Raw genomic sequence first — 22,592 nt, 5'->3', positions numbered from 1 at the left:
AACCATGGCACGACACCGGCCAGCTTCTGCCAACCTTGTACCGACGATCAGTTACCAGAGTCGCACAGCTTGCCAGGAGATTCTGTGTACATGCATCAACTCGTATCAAGTACCGCCGTCCAGGTCCTGGCTGAGATATCGGCGGTGGAATTGGGACTGGCATACCGAGAGCCGATCCCCCGCAATGCACTACTATATCGCGCTGGGGAAGACGACTCATATTTGGAAGCGAGACCGGGGTGCAGTATTGCATTCTACCACTCCGGGTTATGTATGTAGTCGCCAAGCTGCTATGCACCAAATCGAGGGTGCTGAATCTGCTGTGCGACTCGGACGCAGGAGCATGGAACCCTGCTTATACTAGTAGCGTCGGCAGACTTGTGCGAGCTGCGATAACATGTTGTTGGTTGTGCGCATACCGTCGTGATGCAAACCTAAACCTCAAGGCTCGGTTGCTGTCTTCAAACATGAATGACTTGCGGTAAAGTCGTATTTGGAGACGACTCGGTCCACGCCTCGGAATGGCACCGTTCCGCCAATACCTAGCGGGCTTGGACGGAAACCAGAGTGAAGCCCATCTCACCGTAAGCGAAATGTCAACCAGCCCGGCAACTTTGTGCGGTCCTGCATCCCGGGTAAAGTGCATGTGCAGTGTGAAGATGATCATGCACCAGCTGCTTCTGATGGGGCGGCTCCCCGAATCAGAGCAGTGGAGAGCACCAAATAATAGAATGCTTTTCCTCGATTGGCGACCGGCTAACCACCATCCCTACTGTTGGATGCAGCCTATCGACGCCACCGTCCACATGTCCGAGGGCCACCGTTTACGTGGTCGAGTCAGGGTCGAAGGATCATCGTCGCAGCCACTGGCAGCCCTCCAAGAGCCTGAATAAGGTCACGGCGAATGTACATAACGTTGCGGAGCCCATGTCCCTTGCAAACACTTTTGGCCCTCTCCTCACTTTCCCTTTGGCCTGTTAGGCCCGTATCGCAAGCACGACCCCTCACCTCGTCGATGATATTTAGCCCTTGCGCCCAGCGTCCAACATTGACTTTGACTTTGGCATTTCGATATTCTGATTCCACAGAGCACATCCCACGTGACGTCAACCCAAGTGTCGGAGGCTCAATCAAACATGCCAAGAGTCTTCAAGTTTCTCAAGACTGCGCTTGCACCTAGCATTGGAAGTTCCGCACCGCAGGAGGTAGTCGACAAGAACAATTCGTCACCCAAGGCATCATTCACTTCCTCGGCAGACGACACATGGCTTCCAGACTTCGATCCGCTCACAGTCACGGCCTTTGAACTGTCCGAACTCCTGAATGCGCGAGCAATCACAAGCGTGCAAATAGTACAACTGTACCTGAAAGAGATTGCATTACACAACAGAAGAGGCAGACAATTAAGAGCACTGATTTCTGTTGCCCCAAAACATGAACTGTTGAGGATAGCACGCAAGCTGGACGATGAACGAGCAAGAGGCAAGATAAGAGGCCCACTTCATGGCATTCCAATAGTAGTCAAGGATAACATCATGACGGACGAGACGCTGGGAATGGACACGACAGTCGGTATGTATGAATAACTAACCTGGATGCCATCAGGAGGACTTATGTTCTTGTTAGGCTCCTATGCTTTTGTAGGCTGCATACCTAAGAAGAGCGCAACCGTTGTCGACCGCCTGATCAAGCGAGGGATGATTGTCATTGGAAAATCGAACCTTACAGAATTCTGTGGTCTCAAGAATCCTTCAATGCCTCCAGGATGGTCAGCAGTCGGCGGACAGTGTCAGTCACCATATGTTTCAAGACACATTGCAAAACGAAAACTACATTGGGAACTGTCGGCTCCTGGAGGTTCCTCAACAGGATCAGCCGTGGCTGTAGCTTCAGGTTTCAGTACTCTAGCGATTGGCACGGATACTATCGGATCACTCATTACGCCAGCAAACCGCGCGGCCCTCTACGCATTGAAACCCACAGTTGGAGAGGTTCCGATGGACGGAATCTTCAACCTGAGCAAGACATTCGATTCAGTTGGTGGCATGGTAAGCTGGATGTTTGTCAGCTCGTATTGGAGAGACTAACTTTATGCAATAGGCCAAATCTGCAAAGGATCTTGTGGCGCTTATGGACGCCTTGATGGTACCCACCAACAGAGAAGAGAATGTACCGAGTCCACACAGATCGTTCAAGATCAAGCCGGATTTTGGTACACTTCGAATCGGCATCTGTGAGCCGTCAATCTGGAAGTCATGGCGCAAAAATGGGCGCATTAATGCTGACGCCGAGAGATTTATGGTAAGTTTGCGAAGATGCGCTGACATCATTCAATAAAGGCACATGCCATGTGCGCATTCAAATTCTTGCTGCAGGGATCAGTGTGTTATTGAAACTTCTCATGCTGACATGAAGCAGACCCAGAAGTACGACATGATTGTTCAGAGCATGATCGAGATGGGCGTCGATGTTGTGTACCCAGTCGAATTACCCAATCCAATGAGCTTGACCATCGATGGCAAGAACTGCTTCGAGCCGGTTGTCTGTATGTTGCCATAAACTTGTGCTACCACCAACATGCTGATATGCTACAGACGCTGAATTCAAAGATTGCTTATCAGAGTTCATCCGGGACTTCAAGGTGACCAAGATGCATTCACTGGCTGAGATTATCAACTTTAATCTGGAGCATCCAGAACTGTGCCTCCCGCCAAGTATGTTGATTTGAGTTGCTAAGTCTGGTGTCTCATACTTATACTTTGTAGCATGTCCAGATCAGAATGATCTCATGGCCGCCCTACAATCCAGCATCAAGCGCGAAGAAATCAACGCCTCACGACAACACCTTCAGGCCGCCGGCGGTCCTGAAGGCCTCGACTTTCTCTTCGCCTCGCGCTCTCTGGACATCATCATGGCACCCGGAGACGCCGCATTGTCCACGCTTGCTGCAGCAGCAGGATACCCAACTGCCGCGTGTCCACTGTCCGCTCTCAAACTCAACGGCCAACCTTTTGGCATCACGCTTGCCTCACGTCCACACACCGAACACACGCTCCTCCACTTCCTAACCGCATACGAAAATATTTTCCCGCCCCGCGCTCTCCCCATGCCGCTTTCATCGGTACCGCTTCAAGATCCCAACCCAGAACCGCTGCCCGATCAGCCCATTGTCGATCTTATTCTGCACGAATGGGATACGAGGAGATTCAGTTGTAGTGCGGATGCGCTGGCAGACTGGCTTAATGCACGCTGGCGTAAGAGCGGGTACGAACTCAGTGCTGAGACTGTATGTGAGGTTTTGAGGAGTAATGGGCGGATTGCATTTAGAGGGCTGGGTGATGATGCTGAAGGTGCTTTTTCACGATAATCACTCTGTGAGCTTCTTTTTTTCTTAAAAAAAAATGCACGACTAGCAGAAATTTGGTTATTATCATCTTTGTATTTGGGGGTTTCATGCATAACTATATGGCAGCTTGTATCATTTTTGGGGGATCTTAGCGTGGTGTTTGAGCGCAATTACTATTTAGTGTCAGTCCCTGTGGGAGACGAGCTACCTGGTACCTACGGGCGTAACCAGGGAGGGTAGTGTTATATGCAATACGTTTCCAATTGATGTCGCGTGTATGCTTTTATAATTTGTAAGAGGTTTTATCCAGTGTTACTTATTACTACCATGTATTAAGCTTAGTTAAATTTCGTAGGCATCAAACTACTGTTAGTTTGAACGAAGTAATAGGTATGACCAGCCCTCCCTCCGCCAGCAATAAAGTTAGTAGCATATAAAACTTTGGCCTTAATCTGGCACTATGTAACCAGCAACCCCAGGAAATATATGGATTGTGTTCACTGCAAACATGAGATAGTAGATCTATAGCTGCATACTCTGCTTTTCTATATCAATTTCGCCGTAAGCTATGTTCTGGTTTCTCAACAACAGCACCTTGCTTCCTGGATCATTATTCCAAATTTAAGACTTGTATGTAAACGTCCTTGGCATCTTAACATCGCGGCTCCGATTCCGCGCGCCATCACTAGTCTATCCCCCTGAGTGTTTACTGCCGCACAACTGCGTCAAATTCTAGAAAAAAAACAAGACCTTCTTATGCTGTTGAATTATTTAGCCATCAGGCCAGAATTTTACCATCTTCCAGTCCGTAAGGCACGCCAAAATATGAGTGCATTTTTGAGGTATATGGGTTAGACCGGAGTAAGCAAGGATAACCAATTGCGTATTTCTCATTTGAAGTGCGAGTTTTTTTTTTCACAATGCTCATTTACTATCTATTTCTCGTAGTGATATAAATGTCTTGAAACAAAAGACAGGTCACGCTGACTATCAATCCATACACCTCCCCCGCATCTCCAATCCACCCATCCACAATATTCATCCAACGCCTCCAAAGAAACCAACCGGCCGGTCAAAACTTCTTCTTCATCGAAGCTCTAGCAAACTTGATTCTCACAGTGTCCACTTCATTTATTGGGGGGTTAGTTAACATTTCGCCCTACAGCATCCCCTCTTTATCCCTTTTCACCCTCCTTTGCACATATCTGGCGATATTTCTCTTATCCAGACACTACCCCGTCGCACCGAGTAACCTTCTAGGAAGCACATGCCAATTAAAACACTCTGTGCGGCTTCATCGGCAATGGCGTCACGTTGAATGTCAACTGTCAGTGCCGGATTACGAGTGATGATTCGTTTGCGGTAAGCGAGGAGTGTATCTTGGAATCTAGCGAGGAAGATGAGAAGGGGGGCGTGGGCCACGGGATTCTCGGTGGCGGTCGTGTGAGGTGCGTTTGAGAGGTGTACGGGGATGAATGCATATGCTGGAGTTGAGGTGCGCTAGACTAGGTGGGTGTGGTTGGGGTGTGGTTATGGTTATGGCTATGGCTTGGGAAGGAGAGGTTGATTCTTGTATTACTGGTAGGAGAAGATATGAGAGTAATTTTTTAGTGCAGGTTGTGTTGGGTGTTTTTTTTCTTGGTAGCTGGGGATGTTGAGCAAGTGTGATGTTGAAGAAGCTTTCTCTGTACTTTGTTTCGTAATTACGTATTATTCGAAGTTACTCTGTTTGAAAAAAATTAGCAAGAGAGTCAGTACCTTTTACATCCCAAAGGGCAGCTATTTAGATCTCTGACTATTGTTACTTTAACGCGATCATAAGGCTGTCTTTACAGGAAATAACATGTGTAGTATCAGAGGACTACCTTTTGATATCTACATGCGACCTTTCATGCGTAGTTAAGTGCATCGAACAGATGATGAAGAGCCAGCAAAGGCATAGGAAGGATTTCGCTTTTAGATAACGTCTACCTCTTCTTTCATCCCTATAGCAGCTTTCTAAAGATCCCCGGACGAGACATTCGCTGAAAGTTCTGCGACAGGCACGTCTATCTGTCACAAATACCGGCTTCGGCTTTTGTAGCTAGATACAGGCTCTGTGTATATTCATATCTTAACTCAACGACACATTCGCAGCCCACAAATCTCTTACTGTCAGAGAAAAGGGCAGGGAAAACCGAATCTAGCAGATCTCCATAGCTGAAAGTGCGAAAGACATGGCCTCACGCTACGTGCTTGCGCAAGGATGCATTTTCCGCTTCTGGTACTATCCCAACGATAGGTCCTAGAACCATGTGTTACTTTGGAGACATGCAGTCTTCTCTACGTTGAGAGATTTGCGCAAGTCGAGGTGCAGAATGTAGCAAATGAACCTTAAATGAAAATTATTGAGCCGCAGGAGGCAAATTTGTTGCGGCCTATGTGAGCGTGGTGAAGTAGTGATGGCTGCAAATACTTGGAACGGGTTTGCTTCCGAAGAGATGGCAATGCTGGGAGAAAATCGTGTTAAATGTATTTGTCTGACGTTACCTCTTTCTCACGGCAAGATTGTAGTATAGTCATTACTTTAGTGTATGCAACGCTAACTGCATCCAGCGTCGGGTATGACTCTAGGCGTTGGTACCACTGTCCCCACATTCGCTTGACATCTTGAACTCTTTGCACTGTTTTCTATCTGATATCACTTGGGTTATAAATTGTTTAACATCAAATTTTGCCATCTTGAAATCAAGTTCAGCAACAAAAGCTGCTTGGCGCAGCGGAAGCGCGCCGGGCTCATAACCCGGAGGACCTCGGATCGAAACCGAGAGCAGCTATGTAGAACACGTTTTTTTTGCTTTTCTTTTATTGTTCTGAGTCGGTGGTGGAGCGTTGGGAAGAATCGGGTGGATGCTTGGCCCTGTGCTCTCGTTCTATAATCTTTTTTTAAACCAATTGTAGGATTTCTCATCTATAACTAGTTAGTTTGCTTTTGTTTCATTATGACCACTCTGATTGAGATAATACGTACACGTACAAGTTGTGTAAAATGACCAATTTGTATGAGTAAATGTTGAAGCTGACAAGTAAAGTTTGCTGGACATATCATTCGAATAGAGATCAGATGAAAGATGTCTGATGATGTTTATATAAGTAGGGAAATACGTTAAGAGTATGAAAGCACACATCAAGTCTCCAGTTACAATTCTAGTGTAAACAGTATCTCAATCGTATATTCACAATATTATTTCTACAACTTTGCCTTTTTCCCGCCCGCAACGCCCGTAACGGGAGCACCCGACAGCAAGAAATCCGGGTACTCGAACCCGCCGCTGAAGCCAGCGGTATGCCACGCGCCACCATCGACAACAAGGGTCTCTCCGTTTACAAAGTTGCCGGCATCTGAGAACAAAAACACGGTGGCATCAGCGATTTCCTTGACGGTACCCCATCGGCCAATGGGAACTGTCTTCGCCGCCTTACTATCCGCCTTATTCGCCTCGGGTTTCGCCAACCGCGCCATTCCCTCTGTGCCAGCAATAGGACCTGGGGCGATAACATTCGACGTGATGCCCTTTGGCCCTTGCTCGATAGCCACAGACATGGCCATGGCATCCACACCGGCTTTCGCAACGCCGACATGCGACTGCAGCGGGGTCGCTGTGTAATGCAGGGTAGCGCTGACGAAGATGATGCGGCCGCCCGTGCCATTTGCAGGCTGCGTTGTACCATTTGTACGGTGTTTGGCCGCGGACTCGACGAGATACGGGAGTGTGGCTTTGACGGTGTTGTAGCTGCCCAGCACATCGATGTCGATGACGCTCTTCATGGCGTTTGCTGAGAGCTGGTCGATGGAGGCGAGGAAGTTGCCTGCGGCGCCTGCGATGACGAAGTCGATGCTGCCGAGTTCTTTGGCGCAGCGGTCGGCGGCTTGTTGCAGGAGTTCGGGCTTGCGCACGTCGACGGCGCCGATGCCCAGGACTTTTGCACCGGGTCGCGCGGTCGCGATGTCGCGGGCCATGGCTTCGGTTTTCTCGACGTTGCGGCCGATGATGCAGGCGTTTGCGCCTAGGGCGACCATTGCGCGGACTTGGGCGCTGCAGATGGAACCTGCGCCGCCAGTGCAGAAGAGGACTTTGTTGTCTGGTGGGCCGGGTTAGCGGGATGGACTGGATGGAAGGAGGTGGTGTGGGAGATTATACCGAAGATGCCATCCCTCCAGACATTGCTCATGTATGAATATCTCTCCGCAGGCATGGCGTGTGGTGTTTTCCAAGCTGGTAGCCTGTTCTTGTTATGGACAGGTTGTTTGTGTTCGAGGCTCGAGGAGAACGTGTAGTGGGTAAGGAAGAGCGCGATGAACAGGAACTGCGTTTGAAGGAAGAAGAGAAGCTACAAGTTTGAAGACACAAGTGGTTGAAAGTATAAGGATGCTCGCATCGAGTGAATATTACGGCCGCAGCGATCGGTGACCGGGGAGCCGAGGTACGACGATGCAAGCTAGGAATAGTAGTAGTCATCTTGGAGGAAAAGGCACTCTGGTGAGACATTGGCCACGCGCGACACGTTCGTCTCAGCGTTCAAGTAAAGCCAGGAAAACACAATGTCAGCTAACATGTTTATCGCAAACTTTAAGCATGTGAATCCGGGGCGTCTTTTTCTTATTGGCAGTAATAACGGGCGGGCTGCATTCGCATGTGCTCTCCTCCGCATTTGGTCTGCGGGCACGAGAGAGAGCTTGGACCACCGGGACTGGTTCCGCATCAGCTCCGCAATTTGCATGCCAGCACTCGGAGTGGGCTGAATCATCGTCATCGTCATCACCAGACGGATCACCACCACAACAGAAAAGACTCGAGTATCCCACGCCATTGGAACGATTGCCGTCATCACAATGTCGGCCCAGACAGTGTCGATATGTAAATTCGTCGGCACAATCACCCTGGGAATCGCGACGGTACGTGTGCAACAAGCCCGCCGCCACCTTGGCTGCGTGATGGATGCTTCGCTGCGGGAATGAGACACCGGGGCGTCGTTCTCTGTACAGCTGGTGCATCAGTGACTGTAGCAACAAGAAAGAGACATTCAAGATCTGACAATCCTCAGGGTGTTTCCGCAACCCTTTCCACAACCGCATTCCCCGCACTGCTCGCCCTCCCCACTGCCACAAACGCACGCACTTCACTTGCCTACCTGTCCAGGCAGTCTTCCTGGCTATCGTCATATCTCCGCCATGTCACCACGTTTACCTTGTTCTCCGCCTATGTACTGTCGCCGCGACGCTTCCGCCATCCCTATCTGCTCTACACGTCCATCTTCGCCTTCATCTCCGGTCCGGGTGTCGACTATGCTGTGACTGCCATGGAAGGATCAGATGAGAAGAGGCAGGTCATGGAGCTAGAGGCACAGGGTGAGGAGGTTAACGGCGAAGAGGTCAGAGAGTTTGTTGAGAGGAGACAGAGGACCGAGTTGATCAAGACGGGATTAGCGGGAGTGGCATTCGCAATGCAGGTTGTTGGTCTATGGGGTGATGGTGCTTAGATGGACTACGGAAGATAGAGATGCCGTAAATAGGGGCATGAGAAGATAACGTGTGCACGACCGAGTAGGTACAAGGAGAGATGTTTTTAAGTTTTGCAATGAGTTGGGGGCTATCGGATGGCGACTGGTGTAGCATTTGTTCCGGACTCTCCTATCTTTCCCTGCTTTTTTGGAATATTCATCCCATATACGGACATTAGCGTGTCAATCTGCTTTGCTCTTAGGGTCCACCTTGTGTAACATGCTTCAACCTCGCAAACCATGTCCACTTTCCGCCAAGTGATACTGTCAAACAGCGTGTGCCCTTGTCGGAACTGACACGGAGTTTCGAAGAAACAAACGCGCTGGAAATTTGCGCAGTAGATAATTTTGCCATGGCATCCAGGCACCTGACTCGATCCAGTGACGTGATTTAGGGGGATGCTGTCCCAGGACATGGTTCTCAGCCTTGCAGCCTGGCAGCCTGAGAACAGAAGTCACCATGGGCAACCGCAAGAGATAAACTACCACCATATGGCGTGAGCGCAAATTGTCGCGGTCCAGACTTTATCCAACCATGCTCGCACTGTTTCATGTGAATTGAGGCTGCAATTGTTTACGAGCAATCTGACCGGACTGTCGCGCCGCAGAATACACAGACCAAAGAGTTTGCTCTGCGCATCCATCTGCTGCCAGTCATAAGAGCGTTGTTGCCGTCAGGGTTCAATGGATATGCCGCTGCTAGGATGGCATGGTTCGGCGGATGATGCCAAGACGACTCTCCGATGGCCGGGATGGCAGGAATTGGACGGAAGCGGGAGAGCGCGGTAGCGTTCAATAGTCTCAGGTGCCAGGGTTGTGATGACGACCTGACAATAAATAGTAGGCTACCAGTACCTTTTTCGTATCTCACTCGCATCGTGGAATTTGTCTAGTTTCACGCTTGGCAGGCCCATTCCCGTGCTGAGCTAAGAAAGACACGCAGGTACCGAGTGCATATGGGATGCCTGGGGGATGCCTGGGGGATGCCTAGGGGCGCTGACCTGTTCTCTGCTGTTGAGTCTGGCGTTCGCGCTGCTGCAGGACTGATGCAAACATGACCGAGGAAGCAAGAGGGCAGTCGTCTCACCAGCGAGTCGATGACGGCAGTGGCTGTCGGGGCTCTGCTTCAACATGTACCGGGGACGACAATCCTCATCTCTTTGTGCAGAGTATCGCCTCTTGACCCAGCATTAATCCGGACGCGTAGCTCTGACCAGGTCCCCTGCCGATCGCGCTATCGATACTGGAGAGTTCGGACTGGGCCTAGCGGTGCGAGAAGCATCGCTTAGACAGAGGCAGTGGGCGCCTCATTGGCCGCAAGCGGACGGGGGCTTGCGTCATAATCCATCCTCGACGTGATCTGCCCGAGCCTCTGCCAAAGGCAAGCGAATGGAGCGAGCGAGGGTGGTCAAAGAGACAAGGAGTCCCAGGCCGCGTGTGCGCGCGTGCGGTGGCTGGCTCGCAGGCACTTGGCCGGACGACCCTTTAACTGCCAAGGCTGCCGTCAGTCCCAGTTTGTTTAGGCGTTCAGGCTAACAATTAATCCAGGTGAGAAATGAGGCAAGATAAGTGCCTATGGATGCCATACACAGCTGTAGTTCCGGAGCGCGTGGGCATGCTGAATTCATGCCGACAGCTGCTGATAAGCAAAACCGTCGGGTGTTATACATGCCGACGACTGGCATGCCGCCTCCCATGATGCCATGATGCTACCATGGGCCGTGTTGGGCGGGCGCGTCGCCCTGCCATGTTGGACGAGGACAGGGCATTGGCTGTGTGAGTGGTGGAGAAAGCGACGAGGCTTGACGCCGTTGCTTGAGAGTGTCAACGGCCCGGCGCCTTCTTGTCAGTTGAGCGCCTCAACAGGTTGCAAAGAGTCGCGCACGACGTGTGCTGGCTAAGCAGAGGAGACGACGTCTTGTCTGTCAAGGTAGTCTGTCGAGGACAAGCGGTGCAAGAGGCGCGGGTGCAACGATACGCCCGTTGGTTGGTTGGGCGAGGCATCGATCGTGACCCCTTGTGCAGGCCCCTTGCGATTGCTGCAGGCTGCATGCAACGGCCTGGCTCATGTAAGAAGGTCAGTAAGTAATCGTCGTAGACTCCTGCTTCTGATATTTGCTGCGAGGACTGGCTCGCCGTCCAACGCCACCACACCGTGCTAATCCTGCGCCGTGCCAGGTGATCAGCACACATCGCACACATGCACAGTCAAAACACGCTGCCAGTCCTGCGCTGTGCGGCATCCAACCATTCCATCTTTTCCCTTGTCTCTTCACACTTTCGTTGTCGTACTTGACCCTTACTCTCGTTTGGCTGTCCACGCAGACTAGAAGCCCTTCGTTTATACATAGTCATCAATGCGGCGCCGCCCTGATGGTTACTTTTGATCCTTCTGTTTGACATAGTGCTTTCATCTCCGGAGAACACGCCGCCGCGGTGCCACTAAGCACAGCAGCAGCACCACCACCGCAGCAAAAGCAAGAGAGCTCCTGCCCATCCCGACCTCGTCGCCGGTCTGTGTATCCCCCATCCAAAGGTACTCGCATTTGTCGTGGAATCCAGGCGCGGCGAGGAGCCTGTTATACGACCTATAGGGCATCATTTAACCGCAAGCACCCAACCCAACCCCGGCCCGTCATCCAAGTACGGAGTCGGACATTGTTGGCACAAAACAAGGAAGACGGCAGCTCGAGTCAGGCTGTGTGCCTAGTGCGGAAGAGGCGGAGGAACTAAAGGCCAAAGCGGGAGGGATCAGGACGTGGATAGTGCTCGAAGCAGCAGCACAGACCTTGGTATCGATTTAGCGCTCGTAAGTACGCCGCTCCACTAGCCTCCATCCCCAACAGAGCCTTTTCCTGGCCTACAACCCGCTGTGCTACAGCCCACACCCGTTCGACAACCCTCCAAGGCCAGCAATGCTAACCACAGTCTGAGCCAACAGAAGCTTCCCCCACCTCTCTCGCGCGCGCCCCGTCACCTTCTTGCATCCGCTCACTGCACCTTGCACCTGCATTCTCGAGAGCGCGTCCAAGAGTCCCAGCCACCATTCAGCGACCAGCCGGCCGACGGACCAAAGGCTGTACCACCTCACACCACAGCCACCCTCTCACCCCGCCTGCAAAACCTTTCTACCGCCCGCTTCATCTACTCCGTCTTCACTGTCTCCCTCGTTCGCCTTGTAGCGCCCTCCCGAGAACGGGGGCGTCCAATCGCTTTTCCCTTTCGGCGCCGTCTTTGTTGCGCTCAAAGACGCCACCGCATTTGCTTCATTCACGTCGCCGAGTGACTCCCCGAATCTTGCGCAAACTTCGACTTGTGCCGACGTACCCCCTTCGACCACAATCCCAGACTTCACAATGGACAACCGATTCACGTCAACGCTCTTTGGCTTTGTCGCCCTCTCTACTCTCTTGCTCTCCATACAGCCTGCCGGCGCCGCAGACTGGACGTATTCATACTGCTCTTCACTAAATACTGGAGAGCAAAACACAGCCTGTAAGTTCTCCTGCCTGTCCTGTGCGTCATGCAGCCTCTAACCTATCAGATACCTGGCCATATCAGTCCAATGGTAACTGTACCAACCATTGCAAAGAGGAAGGAGGAGGTTCATGGGCGTTTGCTGTTATCCAATACACCGACTGCTGGTGTTCCAACTATGTGCCCGGAGACACAACAAGCACCAGCGACTGTCTGCAGGATTGCCCTGGCTTCCCCGACGAAAAATGTGGTAACAAGGACGAAGATCTTTACATCTATGTTGAGATGGATGGCCAGCCATCCGGTACTGAGGGAGGCTCGCAGCCCTCCTCTACCGCGGCTGCACCTTCCAAGCAACCACAACAATCACAACCACAATCGCAACAATCTACTGTTAGTACCTCATCTCTTTATCTCTCCAACCCTGCCCCCTTCCCTTTCATTAGTCAATCTACCTCAAGGTCTCCCTTGGCTGTACGTGCACAATTACAAGCTATCGGTGTTTGACCTTCTGGTAGTATGCTCCACCTCCTGCACAAGTGGTAACGAGCATTGTGACGCAGAAAGCAGAGACTGTCGAGAAGACAGTCACTGCAGAGCCGGACCCTACTTCCTCATCCTCTTCGTCCTCCACTGATGTACTTCGCTTCCAACCTGATCTGTCACCCCAAACTAACATCTGCTACAGACCATGAAACCATCGTCTACGCCAGCTCCTTCCCGAACCCAGGAGCCCGTCACAGTGCCAACTCTAGTTACCGAAAGTGGAAATGTCGTCACCCGCACGGTCGTCATAACACCATCGGCCCCGGCCTCTGCCCCTGCAAATAATGACTCGAAAGATTCACCCAACGTAGGTGCTATTGCTGGTGGCGTAGCTGGTGGCATCGTTGGTCTACTCGCCATCATTGGTATCGTTTTCTTTGTCTTGTGGAAGAGGAGGAGGCAACAGCGCGAGGAGCAAGAAGGCGGTGGCGGCATCCAACGCAATGTCAGCACTATGAGCAGAGCTGGTTTGCTTGGAGGACGTGCTGAGAAGCCGCCTACACCCCTTACCACAACTTTTAGTTCACAACGCAGCCGATCCAACGAAGAGTCGATAACGCCTATCACTCCATCAACCCGCAGATTAAGTCAACCAATTTTAGTCGACTCTCGCCTCAATCCAGCTGCTGTTCTCACCTTTCACGGTGCCAACCTAAGTCGAGAAAGCTTAGGTAGCATTGATGATAGCCGGGACTATGGTCGCCAGTTGAACGTACGGAATCCAGATCCGTAGAGAGTACGAGACTTTGAACCCACAATTCCATGCACCATCTGGATCGGCACTTAACCAACATGCAAAGCGTCCCCGGAATAATACCAAAAATTCGAAGCTAGCCCCAGCGATCCTCAGACAGAAGTTGGGGCACGACTCACGAACACACAAGCATGCTCTTTTCGCACTAGCCAGGTGTAATATTTAAGCAGCGATACACTGACGTCAACTCCATTTCATTATCGTCTTTAGTCTTGCGACAGTTCATTGCCAGGACCTCGTCCATCAGTTTTCTTTATACATCCTTAAGGCACCTGAGCCTGTGTACTATATCCTTCCTTTGACTGCAATTTCGTTGGGCAACAATGTACATATTTAGACTGGGCGGGAGAAATGGCACAAAAGCGCCTTGCTGCAATAGCACAAGGGACACAAGCCATAAACAAATGGCAGATAGCAAGGCAGAGAAAGAGAAAGATAAATTGTTTTTAATTAGGTGAGAAATGGGACTGTTGCGTGAGTACAGATACCACGCAACTGCATCACCAGTCTGTAACTGAATGTACACATCACCGTCCAATATTTCATTGCAGATAAACACGTCATATCCGTTAATCGATCATCAGTATGCATTCTTTACGACTTTGACAAGATCCATTGTTCGTATGTGATGATTGCCAAGACGCTAACGGCTCGTTGCCTGTACTTGGGGTAGTTTTTAGCCTTTCTTCTTCGCATAGCCTCTGTATGTACCATATATCATGGAAGCTCTTCCAAACGAATTGTTACTGGAAATCATCAAGCAGCTGTTTCTCAAAGCATTCAGTACAGCTTTAAACATTGGCCTCGTCAACCGACGCTTGCATCGCCTTACCAACGAGCTCCTGTACAACACATACTCTTTGGATCGTGGAAACCCAGCCCTGTTTATACGTACCCTTGCGTCCTGGCCTGCCCATACACGACGCATCCAAAGTCTGGAATGGGATTGTCGGCCTGTGCACAACAACTCTCTGGTCACCAACGATGCTTTTCGACTCCCTGGTGATTTGGCACCAATAGAACGTCGTAACATCGCAAAAGCGTTAGGCTCAAAGAACCCCAATGAGACGGACGACCTGAATTCTATATTGACGGATGCCGGGACAGACGCATATCTAAATTTATTCCTATCATTCGCACCGGATGTATGCGACATCCGAGTTGCAATACCTTCCAAATGGAGTTACCACATGGTTTGGTTCACGCCGTCGTTAGATCTTCGAATTCTATCCAATCTCAATAAAGCATATATTGTTGGTCCGATGCGCATTCGGAATGTCATTCCCCTATTCCTGCTACCTTCACTACGCAGTTTGACTTTGGACCATGTGGCACACGATAGGAACCGTGTACTACCCGGCACTTTCATATGGTACGAGCATGATGCAATCATTCAAAGGCTACGGAAAGAAAAGTCGTACGTTGAGAGCTTTCATCTACAGAAATGCAGCACCGACACAGTAGAAATAACTCGGTTGATGCCATTTTTTGCTCATCTTAAAACATTCGAGTTTGAATTCACAGGCCATGACAAAGATGAAGCCAATACGACCATCACGCATATTATGCGTTCCATCACAAACCAGTCAAATTCGCTTACATCGCTGTTTCTCAAAGACTTTCGCCTAGCACTAGATCCGACCGCATTGAAAGGACTAAGCAAGCTTGAGCATATGGATTTCCTCCTTCTTGATATTACCATGATGTGCGGCTCTTATTTACAGAACACCACAGTCCAATCGCTATCGAGTGTTTTGCAACACTTGCCCAAGCGTCTTCAACATCTTCACCTCATAGCCAACGATCCCGATGGGGACGAGCTGAAACCTTCGACTGGATTTACTGATGCATTACATGCAATTCCACCAATAATAAAGTCTATATTACCCGCCTTACACACACTGAAAATCGTCGACTGGGACCCATTACTAGGTACTTTCACCTGCCAAACACAGGTCAAGGCTATTCAGCTAGCATTTGCAGAGATTGGAGTGGATTTTATGTGGCAGCCACGCGATATTCTCATCAATGAGAGTAACGAAAATGATATAATTACTCTGGAAGGGAAAGAAGAGGGCTGGATATGGGTTCAGTGGGTGAATAGCGATGAGTTGTGGAACGAGGGTCGTAATGACGTTTAGACGCACCAGACCTTTTCATCTGCAATGATGCGACAGAAAATCTGACATCAATTCTTTGCATCTGTGATACTATATCTTGTCAAGTTCGAAAAGTATAGACGCCTAAAGAGCGGGGGGGGCAAGAATTATCCGGTGCCTGCGACCCCTTTTGGCTAGTTACTCAGACATTGAGGCTCAACTGCACACGCGCCACGCGTTCCCACTTTGGCCCACCTGTACCCTGAATCTCGACCGCAACGCGACCCACGACCACGACACTCCCTCTCACCCAACACCACAATCAATTTTGACAATATATCTTCTTGTGCGATCGCATAAATTTCTAGTTGCCCATCATGAGCAAAATGTGGGAGGTGGATCCGGAGACACGGAGCAAGGTAGGCCGATCACTATACCAGTCTGTGGAGGTGGGGGGTGCTAGGGATCAAATGCGGAGATGGAAGCATAGCACAGTTAAACAATGGGGCCTGTGAAGATTCAAAAGCTAATTCGCTCTACTTACAGTTGCTGGAAATCCAAAAGACAAACGACAACAACAAGTGTGTCGACTGTAATGCGCCCAGTCCACAATGGGTACGCAGCCACCCACCCGCTTTCTGGCCAGGCATGCGAGCAGCGACTAGACTTACTGATACCTCTTGTTTTAGGCCTCGCCCAAACTCGGTATCTTCATGTGTCTCTCCTGCTCCGGCGTCCATCGCGGTCTAGGTGTCCACATCTCCTTCATCCGCAGCATTACCATGGATGCTTTCAAAGGCTCAGAACTGGTGCGCATGGCTGCTGGCGGCAACAAACCCTTCCAAGACTTCTTCAACAGCCACGAGTCGAACACGAAAGAAGGACGCACATTCGAGTCGTCAACCATACAAGAGCGATACGATTCAGAGGCGGGCGATGAGTGGAAGGAGAGGCTTAGCTGCAAAGTTGAGAACAGGGAGTTTGACAAGAGCAACCTGCCTAAGCGGTTACCGAAAAAGGAGAATGCTTCTACAGCTGGTGCAGGTGCGCCATTGAGTGGACGAGCCAGCGCAGCAGGGAGCAGAAGTCAGACGCCTTTGGGCAAGGCACGAGGTAGTGATGCAGGCTTTCAGCGGTCAGGATCACCCGCCCTAGGTACAAACGCCATGTCGCAAAAATCCAAGAACGAAGCCTACTTTGCGAAGATGGGCCAAGAAAATGCTAATAGGCCGGAGGGCATTGCGCCCAACCAGGGAGGAAAATACGGTGGCTTCGGCAGCGAGCCGGATTCGTGGAAGAAGGACGATGAGCCTGGTGCGCCGCCTGCGCTTGATGACTTCCAGAAGGACCCGGTTGCTGCGCTTACCAAAGGTTTTGGATGGTTGGGCGCCAGCGTAAGCAAAGTAGGCAAAACAGGCTATGAAGGCTGGGTGAAGCCCGGAATGGCAAAGGCATGTTTTGCGCTGCAGTATTTCAGTAAAACCCTGCGACTAACTATCCTCTAGCTTGCCGAAGCTGACCTCGCAGCTCAAGCCCGGAGCACCGCCGGCACCCTAGGCCAGACCCTCCAATCTGGCGTCGCAACTGCTAATACGCAGTTTACGCGCTTTGTTGAAGGGGACGATTCTTCGTCTACCGCACGCCGTGGCGCTCCCGAACCCGAACGCAAAGACTTTTGGGAAAGCTTTGGTGCGGCACCCAAGGGACCGGCAAAGGACAAGCAGGACTTTTGGGACGAGTTTGCTAGCGCCGGTGAGGCAAGGACCAGCACGACTATGGAAAAGAAGAAGCCCAGTGGTATTGGAACAAGTGCTATGAAGAAGAGCGGTGGCAGTGGTAGCATGGGTGGATCAGCAAAGAAGGATGATGAGTGGGACAAGTGGTAGAAGCACGAATTCGCACGTTGACATGAGTCCATGGTGGGAGTTGGTTGAGGTTGTATAAGGCGTTTGGGTTTCAGAATACGCATGTGTTAGGGAGGGGAACTGCTGAGTAACTCATTGCGCTGGACTCGAAGCGAGTAGATGGCAAGTATTGTTATTTCATTACATCACCTGTGTCCCGTGGTCTTGTCTTTGTTGTTTTCACTAGCTGCCCACTGTCACACATAGTAGACCGTCATGTTGGTATGCATCGATAGTCTATGGGTTGAGCCTGTTCATACACACGAAGCTTATTTTGTTGCAACCTTGAAATCTTGAAAGCATTCTTGCAAATTTCGTCTTTATGTAGGAGAGGTTCAATTCCAACGGATTCAACCACATTCACTATACCGAGAAGCTGAGTTGTACTTGTTCCACTGTCTGCTTCCTCATGCTTTATTCTAGTATGGAGCGGATTCCTGCAACATTGATTGAGCCAACAACGCGGGGATGATAGTTACACCAATTCAACAGTACCATTCAATGATGAGCAGTCGAATGCCTGACATGATGACAGTCTTGGTTTAAATCATTCTCTATAAGACGTCCATATTGTTATGCCAGATACATCGCCCCATCAACTTATGATGCCATCCGGCGATGCAACCGTACTTGATGAGCCGGTATAGACACCTCTCGTTTTTAATCAAAGAATGGATACGTTACTGAAATAACATAAGATCATAAGATCTATCAAAACACGGGCTTGTCCGGCTTCAAATTGTTCGCTACCATATCTGTGTGTTGGTACCGCCCGTGCTCAGTGTCTCCATCGCAACGCCCCGTTGGCGATATACCCTGCAAAGACCCTTTGTACCAACAACTTGTACGCAGAGATTGCATCACCAGTAGTTAAATTGGGCATATGGATTGCGTGAAAAGTTGATTCATGTTTCTTGGCGAAAGGGCTTGCAAGAAGAAGAGATGCACTGCCCCTCCATATAAATCCCTCCTTCAATCCGCCATGTCCTGCTTCTTCTTCTCTTTCTTCTACAGACAACTTGAACTAACAAGGGCTCATTCCTGGGAACACTAACGCTTGGTAGGTGAGACTTCACGTTGAGATCTGAGGATCGTGTTCAGGATACACGTTCTCTCTCTTCTCCTTCAATCACTGCAAGATAGTCGCGCTAACACATTGGCAGTAAACGTACATACACGTCAAGGTAACTAATTCTTTACTTCCACAAACTCTCTTTGGAAACAAAGATAGTTTTATCCCCTTTTTTTCTTCATGTATGACGTGATTACAAACTGACACGAAACAGCAGCCACCAAGCATGTTCCGCTTGCTGAGTGCGATCTTCGCACTCCTCATAGCCCTCGCCCAAGCCAAGCATGAAGGCCTCCGCCTCTATGCCTTCACCTCGGCCGACTGCAACGGGCCACCCATCTATGGGAATATCGACTTCAAGCGTGACAAGTGCACGTCGGTCGCATTCGGCGCGTCGAGCATCAAGATCGTGGAAAAGAAAAAGGGCGACTGGACCAAGGAAATCAATTCCGGACCAACGGGCTGCTATTTCTACGCATACACGCAATTCGGCTGCTTGGAGCGTTATCTCGACACTCTTGTGGATCCCGGCGATGTCATTTCTTCATGCATCCCGTCCAGAGACGCCAATGCCCCCATCATGTCCGTCTCATTCATGTGCATTCGTGGTGCGCCGCCGAAGCGAAGTCTGCCCCCGAGATCCGTCAATTGGACGCATGATACGAGCGACCCTGTCCAGTATATCAGTAGCAGGCCGCTAAAATGGCATACCCCGATCTTCGTTAACCAGACGGCGGGATTGAACGAGACGGGCAGGTCTGGTGACAATTTGACTACCAGGCACCGTGTATCTTCATTTTTTCTTCCACCGCCTGGATTCAACCTGACGTCGCAATCCAACTCGACTCCAGAGGTCAAACGTGGAAATTTGACCACTCTCCACTACGGGCCTCATTTTCCCAACAAACAGCCCGACTTCAACTTGACTGCAAAGATTGGCAACGGAAATATGACTGCTCGCCACCACGGACCGGCATTCATTAACGGGCAGCCCAACTTCAACAATGGGAAGCCCAAGACCACCGAGGGCAACTTGACGGTTCGGCACTATGGACCAGCAATTGTGGATGGAAAGCTCAACTCCAGGTCTACACCTGGGTCGAACAAGGAAACTTCCTGGAACGAGACTCAACCTGCTGTTGAACAGACAGCTGAGCAAGATGTAGCAGTCGCAAGTAAGACGATCGCGCTCGAGTCAGTCGTGTTCAACCCAACTGCATTTAAGACGGTCATAATCGAGCCAGCCATGGAAGGGCGAGCAGTGGCCGAGCCAGTCGCCAACAAGACTACTGTTCACAACAGCACTGAATTCAATGATTCAGACAACGATTCAGACAGCGACTCAGACTCAGATGATGACGACCTACCAGCCGGCAACTCCACCACCCCCAACAAGCGCGCGATCGTCTGGCAAGGCCCCACCCGCGGCGTCTGGATGCTTCACCCCTGGACCGGCAGCATCATATGCTACGAATGCTACGCCCGCACCGAAAAGTGGCTCAGCTATTTCGAATGCCGCGCCGGCCCTATGAACCCTGCCGACTGCGGCGAGCGGCCCCTCGCCCCCGTCTACACCAAAACCGTCTCCATCCAGCCCGTCGTCACCGTCATACCCAACGACTCGGGCCCCCTAGTCAAGCGCTCCTGGCACCGCCCCGTCTACATGCATAACCCATGGTACCCGGGCATGACCGTCTGTGCCACCGCCAAGTGGCAGGGCCGCGGCAAGAAGCTCGACCAAGGAATCAAAATCAAGCATCCAAAGGCCAAGCTACGCAAGTGCGAGAAGTCGCCCGACGCCCAGAATATCGCCATTTATATCCGTACTGCTACCACGACGGAGCCGGTGCGTACGGTCAGTCTTGTGGATGTTAGGGATCTCGACTCCCCGCGTCCCGTGCCGGCGACCTCTACCAGCAGCAGCAGTAGTAGCAGTAGTGCGCTTCCTACTACTGTTGTTGCGACAAACGTGCCGGTTGTCGTCATGTCCAGTGTCACGGTTGTGCAGTCTGCGTCTTCGAGTAGCAGCGAGACGTCGAGTTCGCCGTCGCTGAGCATCCTCAAGTTTACGATTCCGACGTCGACGTCGACGGCTATGGCGACAAAGACACTGGTTGTGTCTACGGAGCCGGAAGCGAAGCCTACGCTTGCGACTGTCATGGAGCAGAAGTATAAGACGATAGTGATTTTGCCAGAACAGGATGGTTAGAAGAAATTGTGAGGATGGGGATGGGATTCTCGGAGGGGTTTAGGGGGGGGGAAGGGAGAAAGGAGGGTGGAGTGGGGACAATTTTGGTAGCGGGATGGATTTTCTATGTCACGGAGTATTCTTTTTTTTATCAGTAATGATAGCTTTCAAATTATAGATGTGAAGTAGACTCTCATGTTTTGATTACAGGTCTGGGCTGCATGTTATAATTATTTCTCTCCTCTTGCTCTATTCCTTTCCCGTCTTCTCTCTCGCTCTGCCTTTCTTGCTTGATTGAAACTCGGCACCGCGCCTTCCTCATCAAGCTTTGCCTTTTCCAGACTCTTCTCGTCAATATCGTCAAGCAAGAACCGGCCCATGTTGCCGCTTCTCCACTTCTGAATCAGCCACAACGAGGTCGCTTCCGTGTCTATCGCCCCGCCTTTTCCTAGCCGTCCCGTCTTCTTTGCAATCTCGGAGAGCAGCTCAATGATTTCGTTCGTGGGCGGCGCGTACTCCGAGTACAGCGTAGGCGACTGGAGATTGAGGTGGTAGAGCAAGTAATCCGCGAGCATGACGGGCGGGATAATAGTATCTTTGACAGAGCCGCATAGCGCCAGTTTCATCATTGCTTCTGCATCTGGCACATACGGGATAAAGACTCCTGGTGTGTCGAGAAGGTAGACACCTCCGCCCACACCTTGCAGTTTTCTTCTCGCACCAACATCTACAGACTCTACGTCGTCCTCACTTGGGATAATTTTGACACCGCTACTGCTGACTTTGCGCGTAACACCGGGCTGTGCACCCGTAGCAGCGACTTTGCCCTTTCCGATTCCTTGGGCGCGCAAAGCGTTTAGAAGCGTGGACTTGCCGACATTGGGCATACCGACGACCATGACTCGATGACCGACCAACTTCCACCTCTTCTGCGCATGCTCTCTCAATAAATCCAGAAGTTTCATCACGCTCTTACGACCGCTAGCTTCGCCCTCGGCATCCTTGCCGTTTCTCACAAACATGGTTGGGGTGGGATGGTGCCATTGTGCAATCACATGCTCATTACGATTGTCGCGGGAGCCGCCCCCTAGATCGCGCTTCGTGTACACGATTACTCGCTCTTTGCCTTCTAGGGCGCTCTCGAAGAGCGGATTGCGAGAGGTTAGTGGTACGCGGTAGTCGCGGCACTCAATGACGAGGTCGATGGTGGCGAGTAGTGATTTCATCTTTTGCAGCCCGGATTTGTGGTGGCCCAGGAAATAGGACCGGGGCAGCGAGGGAATTGGCGGGAAGGCATGGCGCGGGATGAAGGACATTTGTCACATTTGCGTTGTGGTAGAGGTTCAAACTTGACGGTTCGGATGGAGTGTTGAATTCTTTGTGGTTCGAGTCAGGCGATTTACATGGCTTGGCGAGCTTGACTCGGCGGGATTCTTGAACAGAATGTCTCTCATGCGGCAGCGGATAGACCAGGAGAGATAGACCCAAGGAAGATAATCTGGGCATTGTGCTAGGATCCCTTGTTCGTTCGGCGCGACGTACATGCGCACAGGATACACTTCATGTACGAAGAGACCTAGAGATAGAGATCCTCGAGTTCCATCGTAGCAGCGCGGAGTTCGATTGTTCGATTCCGAGCAATCTGTTTCCAGACACAGCCACCAC

General features: G+C 50.9%; 8 protein-coding genes across 8 annotated transcripts; 6 read left to right on the top strand and 2 right to left on the bottom strand.

The window, feature by feature from the left end:
• Nucleotides 1–942: 942 nt before the first annotated feature.
• On the top strand, nucleotides 943–3,611 carry PSV08DRAFT_362892 (amidase signature domain-containing protein). The gene is made up of 6 exons (XM_014223288.1): nucleotides 943–1,572; nucleotides 1,627–2,048; nucleotides 2,101–2,301; nucleotides 2,419–2,545; nucleotides 2,595–2,714; nucleotides 2,766–3,611. The coding sequence occupies exons 1-6, from the start codon at nucleotides 1,137–1,139 to the stop codon at nucleotides 3,365–3,367; spliced, it is 1,908 nt and encodes a 635-aa protein (XP_014078763.1). The 5' UTR covers nucleotides 943–1,136; the 3' UTR covers nucleotides 3,368–3,611.
• A 2,830-nt stretch (nucleotides 3,612–6,441) lies between these two features.
• PSV08DRAFT_362891 (uncharacterized protein) lies at nucleotides 6,442–7,658 on the bottom strand. Its single transcript, XM_014223287.2, has 2 exons — nucleotides 7,528–7,658; nucleotides 6,442–7,468 (listed from the first exon to the last, which is right to left on the bottom strand). Exons 1-2 carry the CDS (start codon nucleotides 7,580–7,582, stop codon nucleotides 6,576–6,578), a joined length of 948 nt encoding a protein of 315 aa, XP_014078762.1. The 5' UTR covers nucleotides 7,583–7,658; the 3' UTR covers nucleotides 6,442–6,575.
• A 469-nt stretch (nucleotides 7,659–8,127) lies between these two features.
• On the top strand, nucleotides 8,128–9,150 carry PSV08DRAFT_362890 (uncharacterized protein). Its single transcript, XM_014223286.1, has 2 exons — nucleotides 8,128–8,282; nucleotides 8,432–9,150. The coding sequence occupies exons 1-2, from the start codon at nucleotides 8,220–8,222 to the stop codon at nucleotides 8,864–8,866; spliced, it is 498 nt and encodes a 165-aa protein (XP_014078761.1). The 5' UTR covers nucleotides 8,128–8,219; the 3' UTR covers nucleotides 8,867–9,150.
• Nucleotides 9,151–12,243: 3,093 nt separating this feature from the next.
• PSV08DRAFT_352301 (uncharacterized protein) lies at nucleotides 12,244–13,643 on the top strand (the record flags this gene model as incomplete). The annotated part of the gene is made up of 4 exons (XM_014223285.1): nucleotides 12,244–12,382; nucleotides 12,432–12,757; nucleotides 12,883–13,002; nucleotides 13,053–13,643. 4 exons carry the CDS (start codon nucleotides 12,244–12,246, stop codon nucleotides 13,641–13,643), a joined length of 1,176 nt encoding a protein of 391 aa, XP_014078760.1.
• A 715-nt stretch (nucleotides 13,644–14,358) lies between these two features.
• On the top strand, nucleotides 14,359–15,805 carry PSV08DRAFT_362888 (uncharacterized protein; the record flags this gene model as incomplete). Its single annotated transcript, XM_014223284.2, has 1 exon — nucleotides 14,359–15,805. The coding sequence occupies exon 1, from the start codon at nucleotides 14,384–14,386 to the stop codon at nucleotides 15,803–15,805; it is 1,422 nt and encodes a 473-aa protein (XP_014078759.1). The 5' UTR covers nucleotides 14,359–14,383.
• Nucleotides 15,806–16,041: 236 nt separating this feature from the next.
• On the top strand, nucleotides 16,042–18,026 carry PSV08DRAFT_203974 (uncharacterized protein). The gene is made up of 4 exons (XM_014223283.2): nucleotides 16,042–16,182; nucleotides 16,310–16,378; nucleotides 16,453–17,214; nucleotides 17,269–18,026. Exons 1-4 carry the CDS (start codon nucleotides 16,141–16,143, stop codon nucleotides 17,647–17,649), a joined length of 1,254 nt encoding a protein of 417 aa, XP_014078758.1. The 5' UTR covers nucleotides 16,042–16,140; the 3' UTR covers nucleotides 17,650–18,026.
• A 939-nt stretch (nucleotides 18,027–18,965) lies between these two features.
• PSV08DRAFT_391732 (uncharacterized protein) lies at nucleotides 18,966–20,948 on the top strand (the record flags this gene model as incomplete). Its single annotated transcript, XM_066093523.1, has 1 exon — nucleotides 18,966–20,948. The coding sequence occupies one exon, from the start codon at nucleotides 18,966–18,968 to the stop codon at nucleotides 20,946–20,948; it is 1,983 nt and encodes a 660-aa protein (XP_065949032.1).
• Nucleotides 20,949–21,157: 209 nt separating this feature from the next.
• On the bottom strand, nucleotides 21,158–22,261 carry PSV08DRAFT_391730 (P-loop containing nucleoside triphosphate hydrolase protein; the record flags this gene model as incomplete). The annotated part of the gene is made up of 1 exon (XM_014223281.2): nucleotides 21,158–22,261. Exon 1 carries the CDS (start codon nucleotides 22,241–22,243, stop codon nucleotides 21,158–21,160), a length of 1,086 nt encoding a protein of 361 aa, XP_014078756.1. The 5' UTR covers nucleotides 22,244–22,261.
• Nucleotides 22,262–22,592: the final 331 nt, after the last annotated feature.

Source organism: Bipolaris maydis, assembly GCF_028858645.1.
Source record: "Bipolaris maydis strain C4 unplaced genomic scaffold PSV08scaffold_8, whole genome shotgun sequence".
In the NCBI taxonomy this organism is placed as follows: domain Eukaryota; kingdom Fungi; phylum Ascomycota; class Dothideomycetes; order Pleosporales; family Pleosporaceae; genus Bipolaris; species Bipolaris maydis.
Note: the sequence above shows the minus strand (reverse complement) of the source record. Positions and strands in the feature narration are given on the sequence as shown.